The 23,154-nt window shown below is 44.2% G+C and overlaps 1 protein-coding gene across 2 annotated transcripts in view; it reads right to left on the bottom strand.

The window, feature by feature from the left end:
* Positions 1-23,154, bottom strand: part of SH3BGRL2 (SH3 domain binding glutamate rich protein like 2) — a 240,015-nt gene that overhangs the window by 119,239 nt on the left and 97,622 nt on the right. For both annotated transcript variants that reach the window (XM_069235630.1, XM_069235629.1), the window contains exon 2: positions 15,936-16,121. In XM_069235630.1, coding sequence (XP_069091731.1) covers positions 15,936-16,121 — 186 coding nt within the window. The remainder of the gene's footprint in view (positions 1-15,935; positions 16,122-23,154) is intronic.

Raw genomic sequence — 23,154 nt, forward strand, 5'->3', positions numbered from 1 at the left:
CAACGAAGAAGGGGTCAGGTGTGACTTCAGGACGTTTATAGTGAAGTGCAGGAGGTCCACCATAGTCTGGAGGTGGGAGACAACATTCTGAGGGCAGCCCACCTTTAACAGCCAGTCGTCAAGATAGGAGGAACACTGTCACTCCTGATCTCTGCCGATGAGCTGCAAACACCGCCATCACTTCTGTGAATACCCGATGGACGCTGGTAAGGCCAAAAGGGAGCACAGAGAATTGAAAGTGTTTGTGGCCTGCTGTGAACCGCAGGTAACACCTGTGGGAAGGCAGTTCGGGAATGTGGAAGTATGCGTCCTGCAAGTCCAACACTATCATCCGGTCTTACAAGTCCTGGGCAAACAGGATTTGAGCAAGTGTGAGCATTTTGACCTTCTTTGCGAGGAAACAATACAGACAGGGCAGGCCTATAATAGGACAAAGCCCTCTATCCTTCTTGAGCATCACCCTCTCTATGGCTCTCTTTGCCAAGAGCCGTCATGTCATGGAGGAGCAAAGTGAGATGGTCTTCCATCAGTCTGTCGCAAGTCGGTGGCATGGGTGGATGGGTTATCATAAAGGGGAGGGAGAAACCCTTTTGGATGATCTGAAGAACCCATTGGTCTGATGTTATTGACCACCAGTGGGACAGGTGAAAGCATATCCAACCTCCCACTGGGTGCCCATGATGGCAAGAGGGCAAACTAAAGGGGGCTGGATGCTGTGCCTGCCAGGAGATAGTGGACTGGACGATATCTGGCTATTCAACCCACAGGCTGTGGGTACAGGGTCTTCAGCTATGCAGAGGATGGGAAGCGTCAGCGCTGTGGTGGCATGGTGAGCAAATACATGGCTGGAAACCCATTCTGTGGCCACCAAAGAAGCAAAAGGCAGACTGGGTTTGGTAGGGGACATTTAAAGGCCCAAGGACCTGGCCATAGCTCTGCTATCCTTGAAGTGCTACAGCAATGAGTCAGTCTGGCCTCTGAAGAGAAAGGAGCCATTAAAAGGCATATCCATAAGCAATGCTTAGACATCCCTGGGAAAACTATTTGCTCTCAGCCAGGCATGGCACCGCAAGGCCACAGACGAAGAGAGCGCTCCTCCCAACGAGTTGGTCACATCCAGCCCACATTGAATAGTGAACTTCATTCCATCGCTCCCATCAGACAGCTTGGGAGAGTATGGCCCTGGCCTCCTCTGGGACCATGGGCAGCACTTGTGCAACTGAATCCCACAGTGTATGGGAGTAACGGGCCAAAAGGCACACTGTTCATGGACTGCAGTGCAAGGATGGTGGAAGAAAACATTTTCTTTCCAAAGGTGTCCAGCATCTTGGATTCCCTATCCAGTGAAATGGTGGGGAATGTGCCAGGATTTACAAGGGAGGTGGTGGCTTGGACCACCAAGCTTGTCGAGGTAAGGTGTTGCACGAGGAATTTGGGTCCCCTGGGGTATGGCGCTGCTGGCAGGCAATCGCCCTGTTCACAGTAGATCTTGTGCAGGGTTTGGACCAAGTCCCAAGCAGGACATTCGTGAGGACTTCATTAAATAGGAGAATCGGTTCTGGGGGGTGGGGGGGAAGCGGTGTCACTCATGGCTGAAGCACCTCTGTCAAGACATTAGTCTTGACTGCCACTCAGGGTAAGCTAAGGTCCTTCGATCCACCATAGCAAAGAGGCTCCTTTCTCCGTAGCCACAGTAGGAGGAAAGGACATGCCAGTATCTTGAGGTGTCCAGTCCACTGGCTTCTGCCAATTCCTCACACCAGTCCATGTTGGGGTCAAGGGGCTGGTATTCTTCAGGATCCAGCGACTCCTCTCAATCCTTCCCAAGTCTCAGCCCATTAGAATAGGGCACGAGCTCTAGATTGAAAGGCATGGTTCCAGTTGGTGCCAGAATATGCGTCGGACGATGCCCCTCTAGCTCCATGTCAGAGTTGGGGATGAAAATGGGGGCTAGGAGGACATCATCAGCATCCAGATCGGCAAATGCCTGCCTGTGCGATCAGGCCACCTGAATACGAGTTGCATGGCCTCACAAAACTCGAGCAGTTGAGCAGGGTTGCTCCCGGAAACTCAGGGAGGCACAGAGCTGGCCCAGGCACAGGCTCAACTGGGGAGCCAGGCCTAGAATAATGGCGCACCCCAGTCTCATCAGATGACTTTGATGGAAGTGACAACCTGAATACCTGTTACTCTTCTTGCGCTTGTGGGACTTACCCTAAGATGACAGAGTGCAACAAGGATCCTGGGCTTCAAGGTCGATCCCAGGACCTTCCTCTCGACCGGGATCAAGACCTTCACAGCACTGCACGTTAAGCAGCAAGGAGCTTGGGGTGCGTGATGCAGCAACTGATGCAGGTCTTCGTCTAAGAGTCACACTCGAGGCACCAAAGGCAAACAAGGTGCAGATCAGTCACCGACATCTGTCTGTGACAGGCGCCCCAGGGCTTGAACCCAACCTTCCTAGCTGAAATCCTGCCATAGTAGGAAAAAAATTCTCAAAAAGACTTCTATAAAAAGTTGAAAAAAATTGGTTAAAATTTCACTGGGGGTAGCTCTCTCAGGATCTGCGCTGACTGGGGCAAACAGAAAAGAACTGATGGTCAGCAGAACACCTTCAGTGCCAAGTGAATTACTCACAAATCCAGAAAGTTAATGTGGAGGTGAATGTCCGCTAAAGACCAGGGTCCTCTGATCTAATCATCCCCAAATTACCTCTCAAATCCAATAACAATGAATCCATCACAACTGTTAGTTCTGGGTGGAGTAGGGAGAGGGGTTCGTCGCTGGTCCAACTGCGTTCAAGCAGCCACCACTGAAGGTCGACACCTGGATGGAATCTGATAGACTGCCTAGGTGATGAGCCCACTGAGACTTAATATCTCACTGTAGAGCTCTCATGATAAGCTAGCATGGTCCACAAGGAGGATACAGGAGGCTAATAGGCCAAGAAACCTCAGATGCCAACTTCACAGAGACAAAGGCTGCAGGTTGAAACATCGGTACCATAGCCTGAATGTCCTGGACTGATTCAGGGAGAGGGATGTTATGTTGTCTTAATTTATATAACGCACTAATCACCTGGGAAACACCCGATCCAGGATAGCTCCAATGAAGGAGAGTCATTGTGAAGAAGTCAGGTGTGACTTCGGCACATTGATAGAAAAAAAACCAATTATGTCAAGAGTTTAGCTGTCACCTGGAGCTATGGTACGACCAGTTGAGGACAGTCTGCCTTCAAATGTCACTTGAGGTAAGGGAAGACTGGTATTCCCAACCTCAACAGAGGAACTGCAGCCACTTCCATCAATTTTGTGAACACCCAAGACCCACTGGTGAGGCCAAAAGGTAGCACTGAGAACTAACAGGAACGGATTGCCTACCCCAAACGTCAGATATTGTCTGTGGCACTGCTGGTCAGAGATGTGAAAATAGGTGTCCTCAAAGTCGATCAATATCATCCTGTCTCCTGGATCCAGGGCAGACAGAATTTGGGTCAGGGTGAGCATTTTAAACTTGTCCTTAAGAAGAAAGAAGTTCAGAGGGCAAAGATCTAGTTTAGGACAGAGGCCTCCATCCTTTTTCAGCACCAGAAAATAACAGAAGTACCAACCAGTTCTGATCTCTGATGCTGGCACCGTATTACTCCCTTGGTTAAGAGAGCCAGTACTTCTCCTTAGAGAATGGACAAGTGATCCTCCAGGAGGTGTTGGGGTGTAGTTAGCATGTCTCGGGAAACAGACAGCTAGGGTAGGGAGTAACCATGTTCCAAAATCCGGAGCACCCATTGGTCGGACGTGATGCTGATCCAACTGGGGAGTTAAAAGATGGTTATCTCCTTCAGTTGGATCGTATGCTGCCAAGGGCAATTTAAAGAGGTTTTGCAGTGGCTACAAAAGGAGGTTGGGAGCTGGGGGGAATATTGCTGTTGGGGGCCTGGACATTGGCAGCCTGTTCTCATGCCTCTACCGTAAAAGGATTGGGAGGCTTAAACCATACAAGCTTTCTAACTTCCCTTCCTTTTTGGTTCCTTGGAAGGGGGGGGGATATAGTAAATAGTTCACTTTGCAAATGATTGTTTGCTAGAGCCTGATAGTAGACAGTTGGGATTTTAATTTGAATCCATACTTAGAAATCAATTTAATTCTGACTAATCTCAGCAGTGTTTGCGAGAGATCCACTGAAAGCAATAGCTCTATAGGGTGACGTGGGGGGACACTTTTGGGTACCACCTATTTATACACAAAAGTATGGAATAATTACCTCCCCAACACTTTGGGGTGCCGCTGCCAGATGTTGAGAAGAGTTTGTGGCATATTGGTAGTCTTTTTGCTCTCCTGGAGGCTGCGCTATCAACAGTATATTTCTAACCTTTCTTAAGTATTTTGTTATTTCATACTGACTTTAGAGCTCAACAAGTTTCTATTTGAGGAACCTTGCAGGGGGTCATTATGCCCATCTCTCCTATTAGGCAAGTCATTTACAATACCACCCTCCAATTACAGATTCCATATGTGTCAACAGCAATCAGAAACTGTTTCATGGGGCATCAAGAATACAACACAGTCATGCATAGATGTACCCATTTATCCTATTATTTCCAAGTGTGTGCATAGGCACTACAGACTGTCAACAAGAGATGTGATTGAAGGGTCCTGTTTCAAGTTAACTGAAGTATACAAGCTACCGAGACACACTGAAGGCCATGAGACCATACTGCCACTACAGGCTTTTGAGACAGAACGCGTAAAGAAGTTTTGCATGTCACCACCCAGTCCTGGCACACTGATGCAACAAGCAGCTGGGGTGAGTGTGTCCTGAGGGGAATCAGTTGGCACCAAGGAAAGTGGTGTATGTTGTTTGTTCAGATTATTATTATAGGTGGGTAGTCAGTGTGGCTAAGCCTGAAGGTTTTTCGACAGGTCAAGTAAGCAATATTTAGTTGAAACACCCTCAAGGCAATATACCCTAATATTTAGGTATAATGTGTTACAAATAATTCATTCACCATAAGCAACAGAAAATATCAGAAAAATGTTGTCAATTTCAGCAGCCATTGTGATTACTAATTGTTCAAAAACCTTTAGATGATATACAAATATTGTATTTAATCACCAATGCTATATTTTTATTACAAGCAAAAGACCAGGTTTAGAGATCACATATTTAACAAATGACCACATTTTGTGTTGTGCACCACCAGATGTTTGCCCTATCTGTTTTTGCTGGGGTCAGAACTCTGTGCACTTTAACCCTGCTTACCAGTAGTAAATTGCCTGGGCTCCACCTTTAAGCATGGTCAAATTCGTGTAGACGTAATTGGCACATTGAATTTACTTGTACGCCCCTAGCATATGATACAAGGTGTGCTCAAGGTTAGTTATATGACACTAGTGAAGTGCAATACCTACTGTGCCATCCACTACAGTAGAAGTGCAAACATGGCTTCAGGGTTGCCATTGCAGTCTGAATGTAGCAGTGTAAAAATTGCATTTTGACTTATCAAAATAAACCCTTCTGGCAGGCCTGAAACTTCCTTTTAAATACTGAAAAGCCACCCCCAAGCAGTGCATATAGTTCGCAAGGCAGGGTAAGTGGTATTTAAAACTAGGACATGTAGAGGTTTAACATTACATAGGTCCCTGCAGTGACTAGCACCTATAAGTGTGACTACGCTAGCTGTTCCTTCGAGAAATCCTGAGAGGCAATATTACATTTAATACATTGATCTTCAGTTTTGAAGCACCCAGAACTATCATTCAAGAATTTCTGTAAAACGTATTAAATGTCCGATTCACTGACTGGTGAAGATAGTGGTTTAATAAATATAAAAGACAAAAGTTAGCTTTTCCCTTTTAAAGCCTCTGGAGCCTAACTAGCATTAGCTTTCAGCTGCATCCCTCTGAGTGCCTAAACACTGAATGAAGTGCAAAAACTGTTCCCAGAGCAGAAATCCAGGCCTGGGTGCGGCTGGCATGTCTTCAGTTCTTCAGGAAGGATGACCATTTAGGCAGCACCTATGAACTTAATTTACTTCAAAGGGGCCTTTCATGTCACAGGTAGATGTCAGATAACACCTGGCAGCCTCGACTTTTGTTCTCTCTGTCAGGCAGGTAGCAGCCCCAGAGGGGAAGGAGCTGTCCCCAGACCTGGTTTGAAGTGACCAGAGGAGGAGTTGCGCATTTCCCTGGCCCTACCTCTGAGATAGGCACAAAGGCTCTACACAAGGGGAAACATCACCATCTTGGATTTAAGCAGAGGGGAGCACTGTGGGATTGTTTAAAGTGGGGCACACAGGAAATGATGTAAAAGTGGGTAGGCTAAACCATGAAAATATTTACTCTATTGGTGAAGGGGGAGCCAGGAGTCACCCTCAACCACGAGCTGGAGCCAGGCATAAGTGTGAAATACTCAGTAACCTCCTCATAACACTACTTAAACCAAGGAAAATCAGAAAAGGACTGAATCTGCTGCCTGAGACTTGAGGAGCCATAAAGGACTGGACCTGTCCCTCTTGTAGACATAAGAAGTCGATTCTAAGGGCCATATAGATGTACTTCTGCTCAAGCTTCAGGGACACAACAAACTAAAATCGCCCTCTCCTGAAAATCCACATCAGACCAGTCCCAAATGGACCTGCCCCAGAACCTTCTGGTGGCCGCTGCTTGAGTGAGTCCTGCCCCTAAGTGCTGTTCCGGAGGCCATTGTACACTTGCTGTGTCTGTCTGAACTTATCCTACCACCCATGAAAGCCTGGGACTTAGAAACCTTTTGGCTTCAAAGACCGGCCCAACCAATTCAACCAAGGTATGCTGCCACTGGCCTAAAAATGCATATTTCCCCTTCTTTGAACTTTTTATGACAGAAAAATTCTCTGCAGCAGGACCTTGCTGAGACAGTATCCTACCTTGTGAAGACTCCTTCGACTGCGGCCTGCAACCTTGTTCTGCTGGAGAAATTTAAACTCCAAAAAAGTGATTATATGTGAACAAAAAAATCTTGACCAGGTTAAAATGCCAGAAGTATCCAACTGGTGAGGGGCCTTTCTTGGGCAAGAAAATGTCATTTCTCTCACTCTGAGCTTTCCTGCTAAAAACCAACAGCTACACAGAGACTTTGTCCTATGGCAATCAACCTCTGTGGAGCTCTCCTACCCTACAGTCTGCTGCCTTACTGAAGACTTTAAACTTCCATTTTTGAGTACCGAAGTAAATCCTCGTACCTGGACCCTGTATCTGACCTATGCTCTACTGCTGTCAGCCCCAAATCACAAATAGGTCCCAGTCAACTGCAATCAGCGGACCACTGGCACAGCTTAAAGCTTTTTGGCACTATTTGTCTTTAAAAATGCATATCTCTGGTTCCCCTTGTTGGATTTTTGTACTTTTAACTGACTCTTTATTTATTAAAATATTCTCTATTTTTCTATTTCAGTTTGGGATTTTTATTGTGTTGTGGTTTAACTTTATTACTGTTTTTGGTACTGCATAAATGATTTACACACTGCCTCTATGTTAATCCTGTCTGCTCTGTGCCATAACTACATGGTGAGGTTCAGCTCATATTAATATGGTGCCTTTAGTGATTCACCCTAACAAAGATTGTGGCTGTTACTTAAAGTTGGTTGCCATCACTTTAACAAACACCCCTATTTCTTACAACAGTCGTAAGTGAAGATTTGTTCTACTCAAACGCACCTCAAACAAGGCTACAAAACAAATTAGAGGACGTATTTCAAATATGAGTGCAGAAAAGAGCAAAGGAAGAGATGGCAAGGAAGAGGGATAAAGCTGTTGAAGAAATGCCTATCTGTACAGACAACGCATAGGGTAACAAATAAAAGGTTTTATGCAAGGTAGGTTGTGAGAAAATGTCTGCAAGCTACCATACTGTGGAATGATGGTGCCAGCGTGTGTGAAGTCAGCCATTATTTTCTAGTTTACTAGCTCATGCTGTCTGGTTGCGATAGCCCTATTGTAGGCTTGCCAAGAACATTCAGTGGGCTTAAACTTCACCCATTGCTTACCACTGGTTGGCGTTATCGTTATTTACTTCCTTGCTTCTTATTCAATGGCTTTCCTTGTCCATCTTGTTCCATTTTGGGTTTGTGCCTCCCTGAGGCATAGCTTCTTTACCATCCTCTTCACTGGTTTGACTTGGGTCTTTCCACTGCTCACTATACAGAACGACTTTTTTCATTTGGTCAAGCACTCTATGATAGCGCATATGTTTTTCAACTGTATCTCCCGGGTGCTTCTCTTCCCGGTCACACACTTCCAGTTGTTTGCTCTCGACCATGATATCTTCTCTTTGTATTGCGCTCTCACTTGTGTTTCTCCTCTCGCCCCATGTGTTTCTCTCCCTCGAGTGCTTCTCCCATCCTCCATGTTGCACCCTTCCTTGTGTGCTGCTTTCCGCTCAACTTACCATTTGCTCTTATTTTTACTTCAACAACTCCAATATCTGCTCCTCAACTGTGTGTGTGTGTGTGTATATATATATATATATATATATATATATATATATATATATATATATCGCTTACATACAAAGACATATATACACACGGATATGTGTTTGTTTGCTGTCAGCCCCTCTACAAAAATAGTACCTTTGCGCTACCTATTTTTCATTTTATTTTTGATCAATCCACTTTGGAAAGAAAAACAAAAATGCCATCCACTTCAATCGTAGCAGTACACATGCGTCAAGACTTGTCTGGTGTGCACCTTTGCATCATGGTGTATGCAAGCATCTGGTGTCTACCTCATTTGGATTTGCCATGCTGCACAGCATCAGCAAAAATGTATTTTTGCTGATGCTATACAGCATCACTATAAAGCACTGGCAAAGCCATTACATCCCAAAAGTGAGACGCATTGGCTTTGCCAGTGCTCGTTTTACTCTACTCCAATTGTGAAGGCCTGAGATAGCCAACGCACAGTTGGAGTCTAAAACCCAAAGTTTGAAAAGGCAATAAATGTTGCTTCAATAACACTTTAAAATAAGCAAAAAAATCGTCTTGGTATCGCAGCATAGGGGGGATTGGTGTACAAAACCTGGAGTCTACAATTTTGGATGGTTATTATGTTTGGAACCCACCCAAATGTTCCTGCATTTCTAGCTTGGTACTGGGTATTTTCCATTATTGACAAGAACATTCTGGATGGCAGTATTGTGCCTCTTACGACAGTCGTATTCTTTGCAGTAAGACCTAATAATTGAATTTAGTCTTCTCCTGCCCTTCATCCCAAGGATTTCCATCAATTGTGTGAACCTCTGTGGTATGCTACTCAAGTCCTCTGAACGTCCAGGTTGACATCAGAATTCTGGCTTTGTACACCGAGGGTTGGCCACAGGGCACAGTATACGCCCCGCTGTAGGTGACCACTACATGCTCCACCTAACCTCCACTGTGTAAGGTTTTTGTCATTTTGTCTCCATCTTTCTGTTATGCCTTTGAAGCCCACCAGCATTTTTTTAAAATACTTCTCAAACTATGGTATGGATTTGTACCAAACTAAAGAATTGTCACTTTCTTGGTAAAATTCTACTTTCATTACAAGTTTGTTGTAAATTCTTTCAGAGGTTTTTGCTACGGGAGCTAGAATGATGGGGGGGGGGTTGAGGGAGGAGGACGCCTTTTTTCACCCATCCTCGAACCCCTACAGCGCCAGACTCATCTCAAGAGTCTGTCCTGCATTTCTTCCTTCATCACTTTTTTCTAGATCTGATAGAATTTACCTGCCTTGTGTCTACGGAGATATACTGGACCTGTTCCTACATAAAACACGCTTGCAACTGGTTCCTAGAAGACTGAGTGCTGCAGATAACAGCCTGCCTGCTGAACAATATATCGCCCTGGGATCTTACTGACAGCAGCTAGACTCCTGTAGTCTGAGCAGAGTGTGCCAAAAGAACTGCTTAGTGAGCTTGCTAGTGGGAGTTTACAATAATCCCTTCAGAATCCTGAAACATGTGCATTGGATTTTGCAACTAATCCGGTGGGATTCTCATTCTGGAGACACAGAAAACCTCGGTGTCTATCCAGCGTTCAAGCACAGCCCGCTGATCCCGCATTGTGCCTCGTCCTAAAGAGGTACCGGCACCCAGCTGAAGAATTGAACATATTTCTACTGTATGTAGGCCAGACTTCAAGCCGCCTGCGCCAACCACCGACTGAGTCTCCAACACACATGACAGTTCGATATGCTGTTCGGCGCCGCTTCGTCAGAGTCGCAACGCATTTGCTGTGAAGACTCGACAACAGCATGTGACATAAACCCCACCCCAGACTTTGAGCCAGTTCACTGTGAGCGCAGTGCCGGTTAAACAGGTCAGACAGGCACTTCAACCTGCTCATTCGAATTCAGACTACTACTAACAAACCTTTAACTTAACCTCAAACAGCCCTGTTCGTGGCCTGTCTTTTTTATGGTTTTACATACATGCATGTCATTTGCATTACACCCCCCCCCCCCCACACACACCTTAGTGTGACTTGCCTTGTTTTATACATTTATACGTTTTACGAGCTTCAGATTTTTGGCTTTTTATATTTTAACTGCTGCCTGTACCAGCCGCTCGAGCCAAGCTGCCATGGGTGAGGAAGGTTTCGTTACAGAGACTCGATTTTCTTTCTAGATCAAGGCCTTCTAGCAACTCGGCATTAACTCTCTCCCCCACAGACTAGTATTCACATGCCTTAAATATCCACACACATTTGTCGCGCCTTAAACGAAAAAGTTAAACCTGAGTCACAAATGTAGGCAGACAATATCTGAAGTCTAAAAGAAAAATGAATAGTTCAGCGAGTATATATTTCGGATGCAGAAATCGGCGCTCAACACTTAGTCCTCAAGCTTGAATCCCAGCAGGGCCTTCCCTGGCTTTCATGCTTCTGGTGCATATTAAATGAGTCTCTGTAAAATGATAAATATAAGACATGGCCGCAGTTCTACTTAACAGTGTGCTAGAGAAGGTTTTATATGAAAAAAAAGTTTCGCATGTCCCCAGATCACTGTGTCGTGCCAATGACACAGAAATTCCCTTACCTAGACGACAGAACATATACCAGTGCAGTCTATTTACTATGCGTCAAGACTACTTGGGTAAGAAATTAACTTCTGAAAGCTGCTCGCAGTAAAGTTCCTATTCTGTTGAAAAGTGGACGCTTTCCGCCGTGGTCTTTTTAATTATTATTAGGTTACCCTCTTTATCCTGCAGTCTTGGACGTCTCAGTACTTAAATCAGCAGCTCTGCTGTTATTCTTCTCCCCACGGCATGCAAATGAAGCAAACTCCATGACACCAGACATGCACTTTGGACACAATTCAAAAGAAAACTCCTGAGAGACCGTTTGCCTTTGCGCCTATCTCTGGAATTTGGTGCTGGTGCAAAAATATTCCCTAGGGCCTAGACCTGCTGGCAAATGAGGAAAAGCCCCCTTGGTATTTCACCACCTTATGTTTTGCACCAGAGCCATCTTTCGACAGAAGGGACAGACAAGTATCTGCAGCATCTTCTGTAACACCAAAGCACCCAGGTCACATTAAAAAAATGGACACAAGTGCCCACCGAGTTCCAGGAGGTACTTTGCGTATGCAATATATTTGGAATACAGAAATAATACGGTCAATGCAGGATATTTGAACACTGTAGGACGCTAGCTCTCTATATAGTGCACTAAAATGAAGCACACTGTGCAGAGAGTCCAGTGTATCCCCAATTGCTATAGCAGAGGCAGAGTAGATTGGACTAATGCTCTATTTTGTGGTAGTGTGGGCGAGCAGTTAGTACTACCCTCTGATAAGTCTAAGCATTTGTTGTACTCAAAGAGGCAATAAAGGAGACACACACTCAAATAATAAATCCAAGACCAATTTAGAAAAATAACTTTTCTTTGTATATATGTTTCAGGCCCAAGAACTTCATAATTAGGTAAGCAGACTTCAAAGCATAAATACTTAGAAGTTTCATAAATCAACACAGTGTAATTTTCAGAGTTCTCCCCATATTATACTATGGAGGAAAAATTTTGTTCACTAAACACAGGGTTAACAATGACTTACAAAGCCAATATCAGGAACCAAAAAGGTAAGTACTGGGCACTGATCAGAACCACTCCAACAGGTCACAATGGGTGGTACTAGGGGGGCTGTGTGCAGCGGTGCAGTAAGGTGTCTGGTGCCCAATGGTTCCCTATGGGAGTTGGACCTTGTGACAAACAGGCTGCAGGCTGGGAAGCCAGTCAGGGACAACAAGCATGTAAGTAGTAGACTTGGGGTGCTTGGGAAGTGGGTGCACCTTTGGTCCTCTTCTCCTTTGCCCAGGAGCGACACATGCAAGGTTGTCTTCAGGTGTCAGGTTTTGTCAACTGGGAGCACTCGCAGTTAGGGGGGTCTGGCATATTGAGGCTGCAGGAGTCGTCAGGGAGTCCGGCAGGGGTGGACCCATGGTGGACTCCAGCTCTCAGGAGCCAGGGGGACATCGATGGCACTGGTGACCGAACCTCAGCTGGGGTCCGGGATCATAGGTGCAATGGTTGCTGGAGATGTCAGATCTTCTCTCTCCACAAGCCTGTGGGAGAGGGGGCTTGTGTGCAGAGGCTGCAGGTGCCTCAGGAGAGTCCAAGATGGGTAAGACCACACTGGACTCGGTCTCTGGGCAGCTGGGGACCTGCGTTGACACCATCAGTTGGCTTCACCTTAGGTCACGGACGTCAGGTGCAGTGGTCACATGTGGTGTTGAGTTTGCGAGGTCCAGCAGCTGGAGAGACTTTTCTTTGGGGTTTCTTCCTGCAGGGCAAGTCCGCTGCACACGGGAGACTTGAGTCTTTATGGAAGGCTGGACAAGCTGGCTTCTTGTGCAGGATCCTTTGAGATCAGCAGGCAGTCCGGTGTGGTCAGCTCCTTCCTCTTTTCCTCGTCTGCAGGCGCAACTCTTCTTTGTCCGAGACTTCTTAAGCTCTCGAAATCCAAGTTCTAGGGTTCTGGGATGCTACCTAAATACTCAATTTAGGGGCGTTACAGGGAATGCCAGGTGGTAGCCAGTGGGCTGACCACCTTGAGGGTGAGGGTGACTACACACTTCTTATGGCCTCTTCCGGTGGGAAGTGGGCATAACCCTACCCCTAGTGACGTAATTCCTTCTAAGCAAGATGGAGGAATTTTAAAAGTCGTGTCCACTTCAGCTCGTCCACCTTAGGGGTGGGACTGGCACAGAGCGGGCACTCCTCCTAATTTAACTTATCTTCCCACCTGTGCTGCTGCTAAACGTGGGGTCAGGACAGAAGGGCTGGTCATCTCCGCCGTTTGGAGAGACATGGATCGCAAGGTGGCAAGGCCTTTGAAGCTTTCCGCCATGGAATGTCCATCCTGCCTGGGAGAGGTCACACCTCTGCCCAGAGTAGGCCTTTGTCTCAGGCCCTCAAGAGCCCTGGCTTTTACCTTGGGGGGCCAGAAATGCGTCTGTGGTGGCTGACCTGGTCAGGACCAATCAGTCAGCACACTAGTAGCTGGTATGTTTTTAGGGGGCACCTCCGAGGTGCCCTCGGTGTGCATTTTTTTAATAAATCCATCAATGGGGTCAGTGAGGGTTTATTATTCAGAGACGTTTTTGATAAACATCCTAGGATTGAGAGAAGCTATCATGTAGCTGGGGCACTCGTAATGACGAGTGTCCAGCACATGCAATAAAATGGCTTCCCTGTGCACTTACCATGTCTCAGAATCGACAGACATAGCAGGGGCATATCTGTTCATGCATATATGCCCTCACGTGCCGGGGTCCAGGCTGCCTCAGGTGTGACTTACACCTGGCACATGGAGTGATAGGTGGTCTGGCACAAAGAGGGGTGTGACAGGTCACGCTTTCAATTTAGCCTGCATCAGCACACGCAGTCTGCAATGGCATCACTGTGTGGGTATGCTGAGTGGTCTCTGGTATGGCACAACTGGTGCTGCAGCCCTCAGAGACCTTCTTAGTACCCCGGGCCCGAGGCACTATTAACTAGGGAATCACAGTGGTAGGTAAAGAGTTTGCAAATTGTGCAAAAGAACTGTGTATTTTGGGGGAAAGAGATCTGGCACTGGGGACCAGGTTATCAGGGACCCAGTGCACTAACAGTCATACCAGGCAAAAAGTCGGGGCTAGCCCATTCAAAAAGGGTGCTCTGCTACAAATACATTTGTTTCTCTTCGGTCTCATACAGAGTTGGCACGCTACAGTTAACATAACATAATTTTCCCTCCAAGAATCTGGGTGAAAGAATTACATTACTGTCACTAAGACTGGTGTGTGAATGTACACATGCTGCACGTACACATGCGGCACACAAATGGTTTTTGCTCACAACAACCTGAATTGCTTGGAAAGCTAGGTCTCTGCACTGCATGGCAATTCTCATGCTAAGCCATATGTATCACAGCGATGGGTAAAATATGCACCAGCAAGATCATAAGGGGACGTGGTACCACCCAAATAAGACAACCGTTTGCACAGGCAAGTAAGCTATTGGAAGGCACACTGGTTACGTGCCATACATAAGGTGGCACATACTTAGCGGGCCTAACAGTGTGTCTTAAGAAGGGGTTATGGGGAGGCCCAGGGATCCCTCGGGAATCCCTCCGCAGGCAACAGTGATCACACAGTGAATCCATCTGCAGGGGATCCATGCCTTGAAAGGAAGACTGGGTTAACCACCTCCAGTGCAAGGTCGACTGGTGGATTTAAACAGCCGGTCTGTCTTCCACTGATGTGCTGTTCCAGTGCAGGTGTGGGTTCAGGTTAGCAGTGGGAACAGCGCTTGTGCTCTACCAGGGTGCGCTGCCCCAGTCTGCACCCCGCACACCCAACTAAAAGCAGGCCATAGCGCAAACTGTCACGGTGCATCCTGTGTGTAATAAGGCCCCAGACAGGTTTATTGTGTAACCTCTCAGGCAATGTTGAACACACGTAGAACAATTACCTTACAAAAGCTTATGGCAGTGATTCAGGCCAAAGTGCTCAAACGATCTCCTCACAGGTTCCACAGGCAATCTCAGATCGGAGTTTGAGGGAAGCAAAAGGCACAATTGATACCTTACGGAGAAAAAAAGAACAAGTTTCGTGCAACATCCACCCAGATAACTCATAAACGGACACACACAGAAATGCCTATAGAGGCCAAACGAAATGCTTTGTAAAGATACAATTGTTACTTAGTTAAAGAAGAGGCAAAGGAGTGGTAAAACAACACCACACACTAATGGCCGTGCTCACAGCACAGACTTACACCACAAAAGGATGTCGACACAGGGCAAACCGCTTCAGAAGTCAGAACCGATCTCAAAAAGGTATTGTCCAACTAATTGTAATACAAGCAAAGTTTAGCCCACACAGGCACACTTCAACTAAGCAGCCCTGTTACTAATAGGTAGCTGTCCCAAAAGAGGTAAAGCTGCGTCAAAGCAAGGGGATGATGGCGTAAAGCACACTTTCTAGTTCGCTACAGTAATGATTGAAGATATAATCAGTATTTGTGAAAACCTTTCTTTGCGTTGAAATTTAAAACATACATTATCACCTGGATGATACATAAGACAAACCCACGCTGCTCTTCTTTACACTACCACACGTCCAACCCCTGGAACTCGAGCACAACCGAGGTTGCATGACACGAATTACAAATATATCTTTTGTAACTAGTGGCTCGTAAACGTCATAACATCACATTGTTAATTATCAAACCAACATATAGAAGCTAACTTTTGACTCATCTTGTCGGACTCTTCCAATATACGTCCGGGGTGATAAAAAATAATAATCATACTTCTCTTCGAGAACTTGTCCAAAAGATGATGTAAAAAAGTGGCCCTTCTGTTCCTTTCGCGGACACACCTTGATTAGTGATGACCTGGGAGAGAGGGTTCTTTACAAGACTAATGCATAGTACTCACCCCACAATACCGATCGTCGTTAAATATCTGTGGAGGCAGAGGGTTTCCTTGGGCGGGTCTAAACTCTTGAGGAATGTTTCTGTACATCCACTGCCTCTGATCTTCGGACATGGTGATATCAACCTCCTCGAACTCGATCTTGTTACCTTCGAGAAACCGCACCAGTTCCTGCTGCCTCTTCTTTATCTAGGAAAGCAACAGTAAAGCAATGAGTAGAACCCTACCACATAGAGGCCACTGCTGGGCATCACTTCTCGCTCACACAGGAGACCCAAAACTATAGCCCGCTATACCAGTCTAGTGTAAAAAACAGGTCAGAACCCATTCCACCCTGCTCACACTGCACCTTTTCGGAAAAAAAAGCAACAAGCATTTGCAATGGAATGGGTATCGCGTTTGCTGGAATTACAGCTATTAGCAATGTAAATTCCTAATTGGACTTTGTTTGCCACAAATTGAAAATTAAAGGTAAAACATTTGACAGAAGTAAGCCGATTCAAAGCGCCATAGCCACTGTGAGCGTCAGAAATGTATTGGATCCCTCCATGAATGTCTAGAAAGGATCATGGCTGAGATGAAAGGCAAAACGAAACCAGAGGAGGGTCCATCATAAGCTGTAACAGAAGGAAGCATGAGGTAGTGTGATGGCCAACAGAAATGTTCACTTAGTTAAAATCGCCTGGGGAGGGAACTCAGCACACAAAGGAGGGACATTTCACAAAAAGCACCAATAAAAACTAACCATTTAAGACACGCACAACAATGAATGAATAGCAAGAGTGGGTGTGGTTAAAAGCCCACAGAGAGATTATAACAGACTAGAGCACTTGCGGGCTCGACCCTAAAAAGGGAGCTAGCCAGCAGGAAGAAACAAAATTGCAAGGGGAAGTTATTCAGCAGTGATGTGGAGTAAACCAACAAGGTCAGATCAAAAACACTTGTATGCGAGTCTGATGAGTGAGTGAAAAAGAGAGAACATGGTTATTTAGTGCATGTTATGAGGCCTGGACAGATCCCTAGTGTGTTAAATTTCCTTTAGTCCTCTGAATAATATACTTAACTACCCAAGAGGGAGTTAATATAGTGTACAAACACTTCACTGAAAAAATTGGTGGGGGGGGGGGGGAAGAGGTGTCTGTGTGTGTGTTTCAATATAGTTAATGGGTAGAGAACCAGCACTTCTCAGGAGCAAACAGGTATGCTAAGCTGTGAGCTCTCAAACTGTGAACTTTAGACCCAGCACTTTGGTTGACCGCTGGGATTGTGAACTTTATGCAAGCACTCTAAGACATTCCGGAATCTGGGAAAACTCCCAGTGACAGCCAGAAGACTCAGGATAGTTATAAGGACAAACAATTTGGAATGAGAAATTATTTCCTGTGATGTTATTTTCCTCTTTGATCTCTTTAGCAGAGGGCGGTGATCATTATCACCTGGACAATTGTGAGTCTTCGCGGAGAAGAGCCACTTATCAATACTTGTGCCAGGTACTGTATAGATTGAGAATGGGCACAATTAGAGAGAAGATGAGAGGATAGAACTATTAAAGCTATGGCTTGAGAATCTAAAATATCTTTCTGCATCTTTTGTTTAAGCAACTGAACAGTCTATTCCCATTGATAAAGCCAGACAGAACTGGGTGACACATTTCACTATAAAGATCCAAGTGTCATTATTGATTATGGCCCCAATGCAGATTGGAAAGGGTCAAGAGTAAGATATTGGTGTGGGGTTGTGGGGGGCTGGGAGGTTGGAAGGGGACATCACTAATTCCCTAATTATTTATTTCTGGTCTCCTTCCCAAATGTTCCCTACCCCCAGACTCTTTACCTTGCTTGACCACTCTGTGCTAGTATAGCATTCAGAATTGGAGCGGTCAAGAGGTGATACAAGATTCAGTACAAGATGATCCTGAGGATTTGTCTGGCTCACCGGTTCCCATTGCTTGACTTACAATACCAGCCCAACACAATTGTCCTGCTCACTAACAAAAGAGGCCACTGCCAACTAGCACTGGCTAGACACAGCAGTCCACCACCAGCCAGCAAGATCAGATAAATTAACAGGGAACGAAGATGCACAATAGTACAGGAAGACACAAAGCAATTTGATGCTGAATTCAGAGAAAAAGAGTGACAGAGAAAAAAAAAACAAAGACAAAAAAATACTATACTCAGGCAACGGCACACTCAATCGAAGACCAAGATATGATAACAACAAAATAATCCGCCTCTGTAACTGCCCACACATGCCTAGATAAAAGCACAGGTAGGTCTTCAAGATCAAAAAGCCCGACATCCAACTCCAACATAGCAGACAGCAGTTATCGGAGAACCACCCCTCCTCCTAGCAACAATTAATTAAGGTCTTGTATGAAATAGCTCAGTGAGGAGTACAGACAAACAAGGCTAACAAGCTTGCAGCATCAAATTAAGCAAGGCCAACTCTTCACGAACATTCTTCTCTCAGAGGAATATCCACCACAACATCTACATCAACTTGGTGGTGAAACAAGGAAATATACTCATGTGAGATGAGGAAGCCCAGGTGACAAACATTTAAGGAGTACAAGCATACAGATACAGAGAAACCAGCAACAAGACCACCACAAGAGCAAGAGCACTGCACTGGGAACAAGCCGAAGAAAAAGAAGCAACATAAAACCAGCTTACAAATAGGATGAGTAAAACCAGTAGGACTGAAATGCATACTTCAGATCGGTATAGCTGTAGACCAGGAAATATCAAACTCCATGTAAATCCCAGGATTCACTCAGGACACAGAGCCCATCAAAGATTATGATGTCACAGAGAAATTTTGTGCCTGTAATTCTGCAATGAAGTCTTGTTTCCCTTCAGTACTGATCACCAACATTACAAACTTGCAACCTCACCACAACAAAAAGTGGCATCTAAGTCCAGCCAAACTTGTTAGCAGTAGGTATCAGAAATCCAACAGAGTATCAACAGGTGAATTCGTTTCAAAGCAGAAGTCTTCTTCAAAACCACATCTTAGCACACCAGAGAAAGACCTACATTATAAAAGAACCATCATAGACCCCAATGGGCATATACTATCCCAAATTCCAACCACCTACATAAAATGATAGCAATTTGACCTTGGAAGGGTAAAATGCCAGCTATGAAGGGACAGCTATATATAAGATATCATTCAAGAAGGGACAGCTATATATAAGATATCATTCAAGAAGGGACAGCTATATATAAGATATCATTCAAGAAGGGACAGCTATATATAACATATCATTCAAGAAGGGACAGCTATATATAACATATCATTCAAGAAGGGACAGCTATATATAACATATGATTCAAGAAGGGACAGCTATATATAACATATGATTCAAGAAGGGACAGCTATATATAACATATGATTCAAGAAGGGACAGCTATATATAACATCATTCAAGAAGGGACAGCTATATATAACATATCATTCAAGAAGGGACAGCTATATATAACATATCATTCAAGAAGGGACAGCTATATATAAGATATCATTCAAGAAGGGACAGCTATATATAACATATCATTCAAGAAGGGACAGCTATATATAAGATATCATTCAAGAAGGGACAGCTATATATAACATATCATTCAGCTATATATAAGATATCATTCAAGAAGGGACAGCTATATATAACATATCATTCAAGAAGGGACAGCTATATATAAGATATCATTCAAGAAGGGACAGCTATATATAACATATCATTCAAGAAGGGACAGCTATATATAAGATATCATTCAAGAAGGGACAGCTATATATAACATATCATTCAAGAAGGGACAGCTATATATAAGATATCATTCAAGAAGGGACAGCTATATATAAGATATCATTCAAGAAGGGACAGCTATATATAAGATATCATTCAAGAAGGGACAGCTATATATAAGATATCATTCAAGAAGGGACAGCTATATATAACATATCATTCAAAGCCTATTTCCTATCACTAAGAGTAGACAAAGTGCAAGTAGCTACGGAGCTCAAAAGAAAAGAACCTATGAATTAAGAATGAATCCAAACCCTCTGTCAACTAAAAATTTCGTAAACGAAATTCAAGGAAGCATTAATAATTATAGAAACAAAGTAAACAAAGGCCAGGAAATAAAGAGCCAATACATTATTCGGCCTAAAGGCAACCGTGATAAACATGCATGTTGAGGATCTGAAAGCAAAAACAAAAGTGCACACACAACTCAAACTGATCAGACTAGCTGAGTCGGTCAACTGGTGGAGGCTAGTGAAACCCATGTAAAGGAGCAGAAACACAGGAAACAGTGTTGTAGTTGCCCAACTAACATTTTACGTTTGGAAACTTTCTAACGTAATCTGTTTGTCGAAGAGATCAAGCACAATGTTAAACTAACACAGAAGGGCAACCAGAACATGAAACTCATCATAAAGTAGCTAGATTATTTCTCCCAGGACCAGACTCTCCCTGTCTAATTACATGAAGAGTACACAACAACGTGGTACTTCACTCTCGGAAACCAGAACAGTTATTCTAAGAGAAAACACCTAAACTACACTCAAAAGTTACATTTACAGCAATAGAACATGCCATCACAGAAGTCAACATGAACAAACAGCAGACACACTAATGAATCTCTGACAGAAGCCTACAGACCATCGGATAACGAGCTCCCAAACTATCCGGAATAGACACTGGCACACATACACCATCACCTAAATAGCCAACTGGCAGATGGGGCCAGTCAATACCAGTCACAAGACCCTAGATAGCCACAGATATTAACCAGACACTGTCAAATGAGTAGGGGGCCCTCAAGCTCAAGTTTTTATTAAAAATTTGGCTCTTACAATGATATCTACAATATACACAATTACATTAATTAACACACATTTAAAAAGGAGCTAAAAATGTAAAATATGTACAGCACATTAACACAATAACTGGGCAGTTTATCATCTCCATTGCAGCTCTTGCCTTTAATACCATATTTTTTTTAAACTGTTTTTAAAAATCTATTGATATATTGTCAGAGCAGGACAGGCAAATAGGACATCTTCAAAAATCTGTACACTATTATAACATAAGGTGCATATTCCCTCCTCCCAAATTACATTCTGCCATGTATCCTTCACAATTTTTAACAGCAGACAATTTAGTCTACATAGCATTATGCATCTTCTCTCTTCATGTTACAAATTCCAGTTCAAATACACTCGAGGAACTGCTGCCTGACAGGACAGTTATCATTTTGAATCAAGGATTTGCTCTACATACCTCTATCTTTTTCCATGGAGCAAAATTTCATAGTATGTTTTAAATAATAATTTGAACAAAGCTCTTATTCTGAATATCTGATTTAGTCTAAGAAAAGTGCTGGAGTGCAGTTAAAATATTAGTTAAAAATGATCCAGGTTCCGTGGTAGAGGCAAAACATTCCGAACCCACAAGACTCCTTAAGGACTTTTCTTTAGCATGCAAAAACAATATCATCATCACAAAATAGCAACCTTCAGGAACTGAGCATCTTGGTATGATGACAAGATAAAGACATTTTGACAAGACCCTTAGGAGTGAGGTCTAGCAAAAACAATATCGTCCACATAAAGGAGTGTGCCCAAAGGATAAGAGCCTAATTTTGGGGCATCACCAGCTACCTTACTCAACACATCCAACAAATCTGCCACATAAAGCTATAAAAGTAGGGGGGGCTAACAGGCATCCCTTTTTCTAGCCATTTTTGGTAGGGATTTTCCGAGTCATACCCTGCCTGCCTCCCAACATAAAGTGACACCAAGTTTTGGTCTGAAGGGAAATGTTATTTTCCGCCATCCATTCCAAGAGGTTAACTAATACATATTTAAAAAAAACAATTTCCTGGGGGGTCCAGAGTAATCTGCTTAGAATTGCTAGGAGTGTTTAAGGGGCCTTTTTATGTAGCAGCAGAATAACACCAAGAGCTCGGGACCACACCTGTGTGATAATAGCAGTGAAAGAGTGCCACTAGGTGGGAAGCCCATAGGTGCAGATCCAATTTTATAACAGTAATGGGTAATTGATCTAGGCCTCTTGTACCAGTGTTCCTGGCAGCCCTAAGATAATGCAACACCTCCTGTCTAGTCGGAGGAGAAAGAGGGGGATTTCTTCCATCTAGTATTGCACCTGGGGGCTCCATGCCATTGTTACTATCCTTCTGATTATCCAAGGCTTGTAGAGAAGGACCCACAGACCTAGAAATTATAAAGGGAACTTCAAGTCAAATGAAAATGAAACCAAAAGATTAGGCACAAAAAGCAGTAGAAGCCAGCTGCTGTGCACTGCAAAGGAATACCAGAGAACAAAACAGGGCGAAATAAAAGTGACTCCAAGGGTACTCAGCAGGTAACCATGCCGGACTTCCTTTGTGACCACATTATTTCCTTGCATTTGGAGGTGCCTGGTTCCTGCAAAGTGCTGCTCTAATTAAGCGTTACTTTATGCCAAGGATTCAGCTTTTTAATGCTTTTATGATTAGGCTCATGCTTATTATAATTGGCTTTCCTTTCTCAGTACCTGTGACTGGCAGGGGAGCCTGTCCTGGAGAAGTCGCTGAGCTCCACTATGCTTTATGCTGAGGATGCATTCTAGCATCTTTTCACCTCATTCTAGCCATGCCTTCTGTGATGGTGGGCTTTTTAGGCAGTTACGCAGAGTGTTTGTGCAGTGGGTGCACCGAAAGTAAGTCCATCTGTGCCTGGGACCCTGCCAGTCCACCATCATAAGTCACCTGGATTAGATACTCCAGGGACATCTTATTGTCATTAACAACTATAAGCCCTTGCAGCATTTTCCTGGACTTGTACCTTCTCACATCATCTGCAACTTAAACTATATAAACATTAGAAGTTCTAAAGTTATACCAATAACTTAAATTTAGAATTTACGCCCCATCTTCAAATTACTATACACCTCCGAACAGTCTTGTCACATCAATTGTCACACTACATTAACTACAACTCACAATTCTACCATGCACTGTGTTCTCACAAATCATGTAATTTGAGACGTCATTAGTGTTGTTATGAATGCTATCTTTTCACATGGTATAATTGGTGTAATATAAAAGTGTATAACTAGTGCATGTAGAAGTGACGAGTTCTAGTTAATGCAGTGCAGCAAGTGATGTGACTAGACTGTGTGGGGAGGTGCACAACATATAGTAATTTGAGGGTGGCGTGT

The sequence above is a fragment of the Pleurodeles waltl genome, chromosome 5, assembly GCF_031143425.1.
Source record: "Pleurodeles waltl isolate 20211129_DDA chromosome 5, aPleWal1.hap1.20221129, whole genome shotgun sequence".
Classification (NCBI taxonomy): domain Eukaryota; kingdom Metazoa; phylum Chordata; class Amphibia; order Caudata; family Salamandridae; genus Pleurodeles; species Pleurodeles waltl.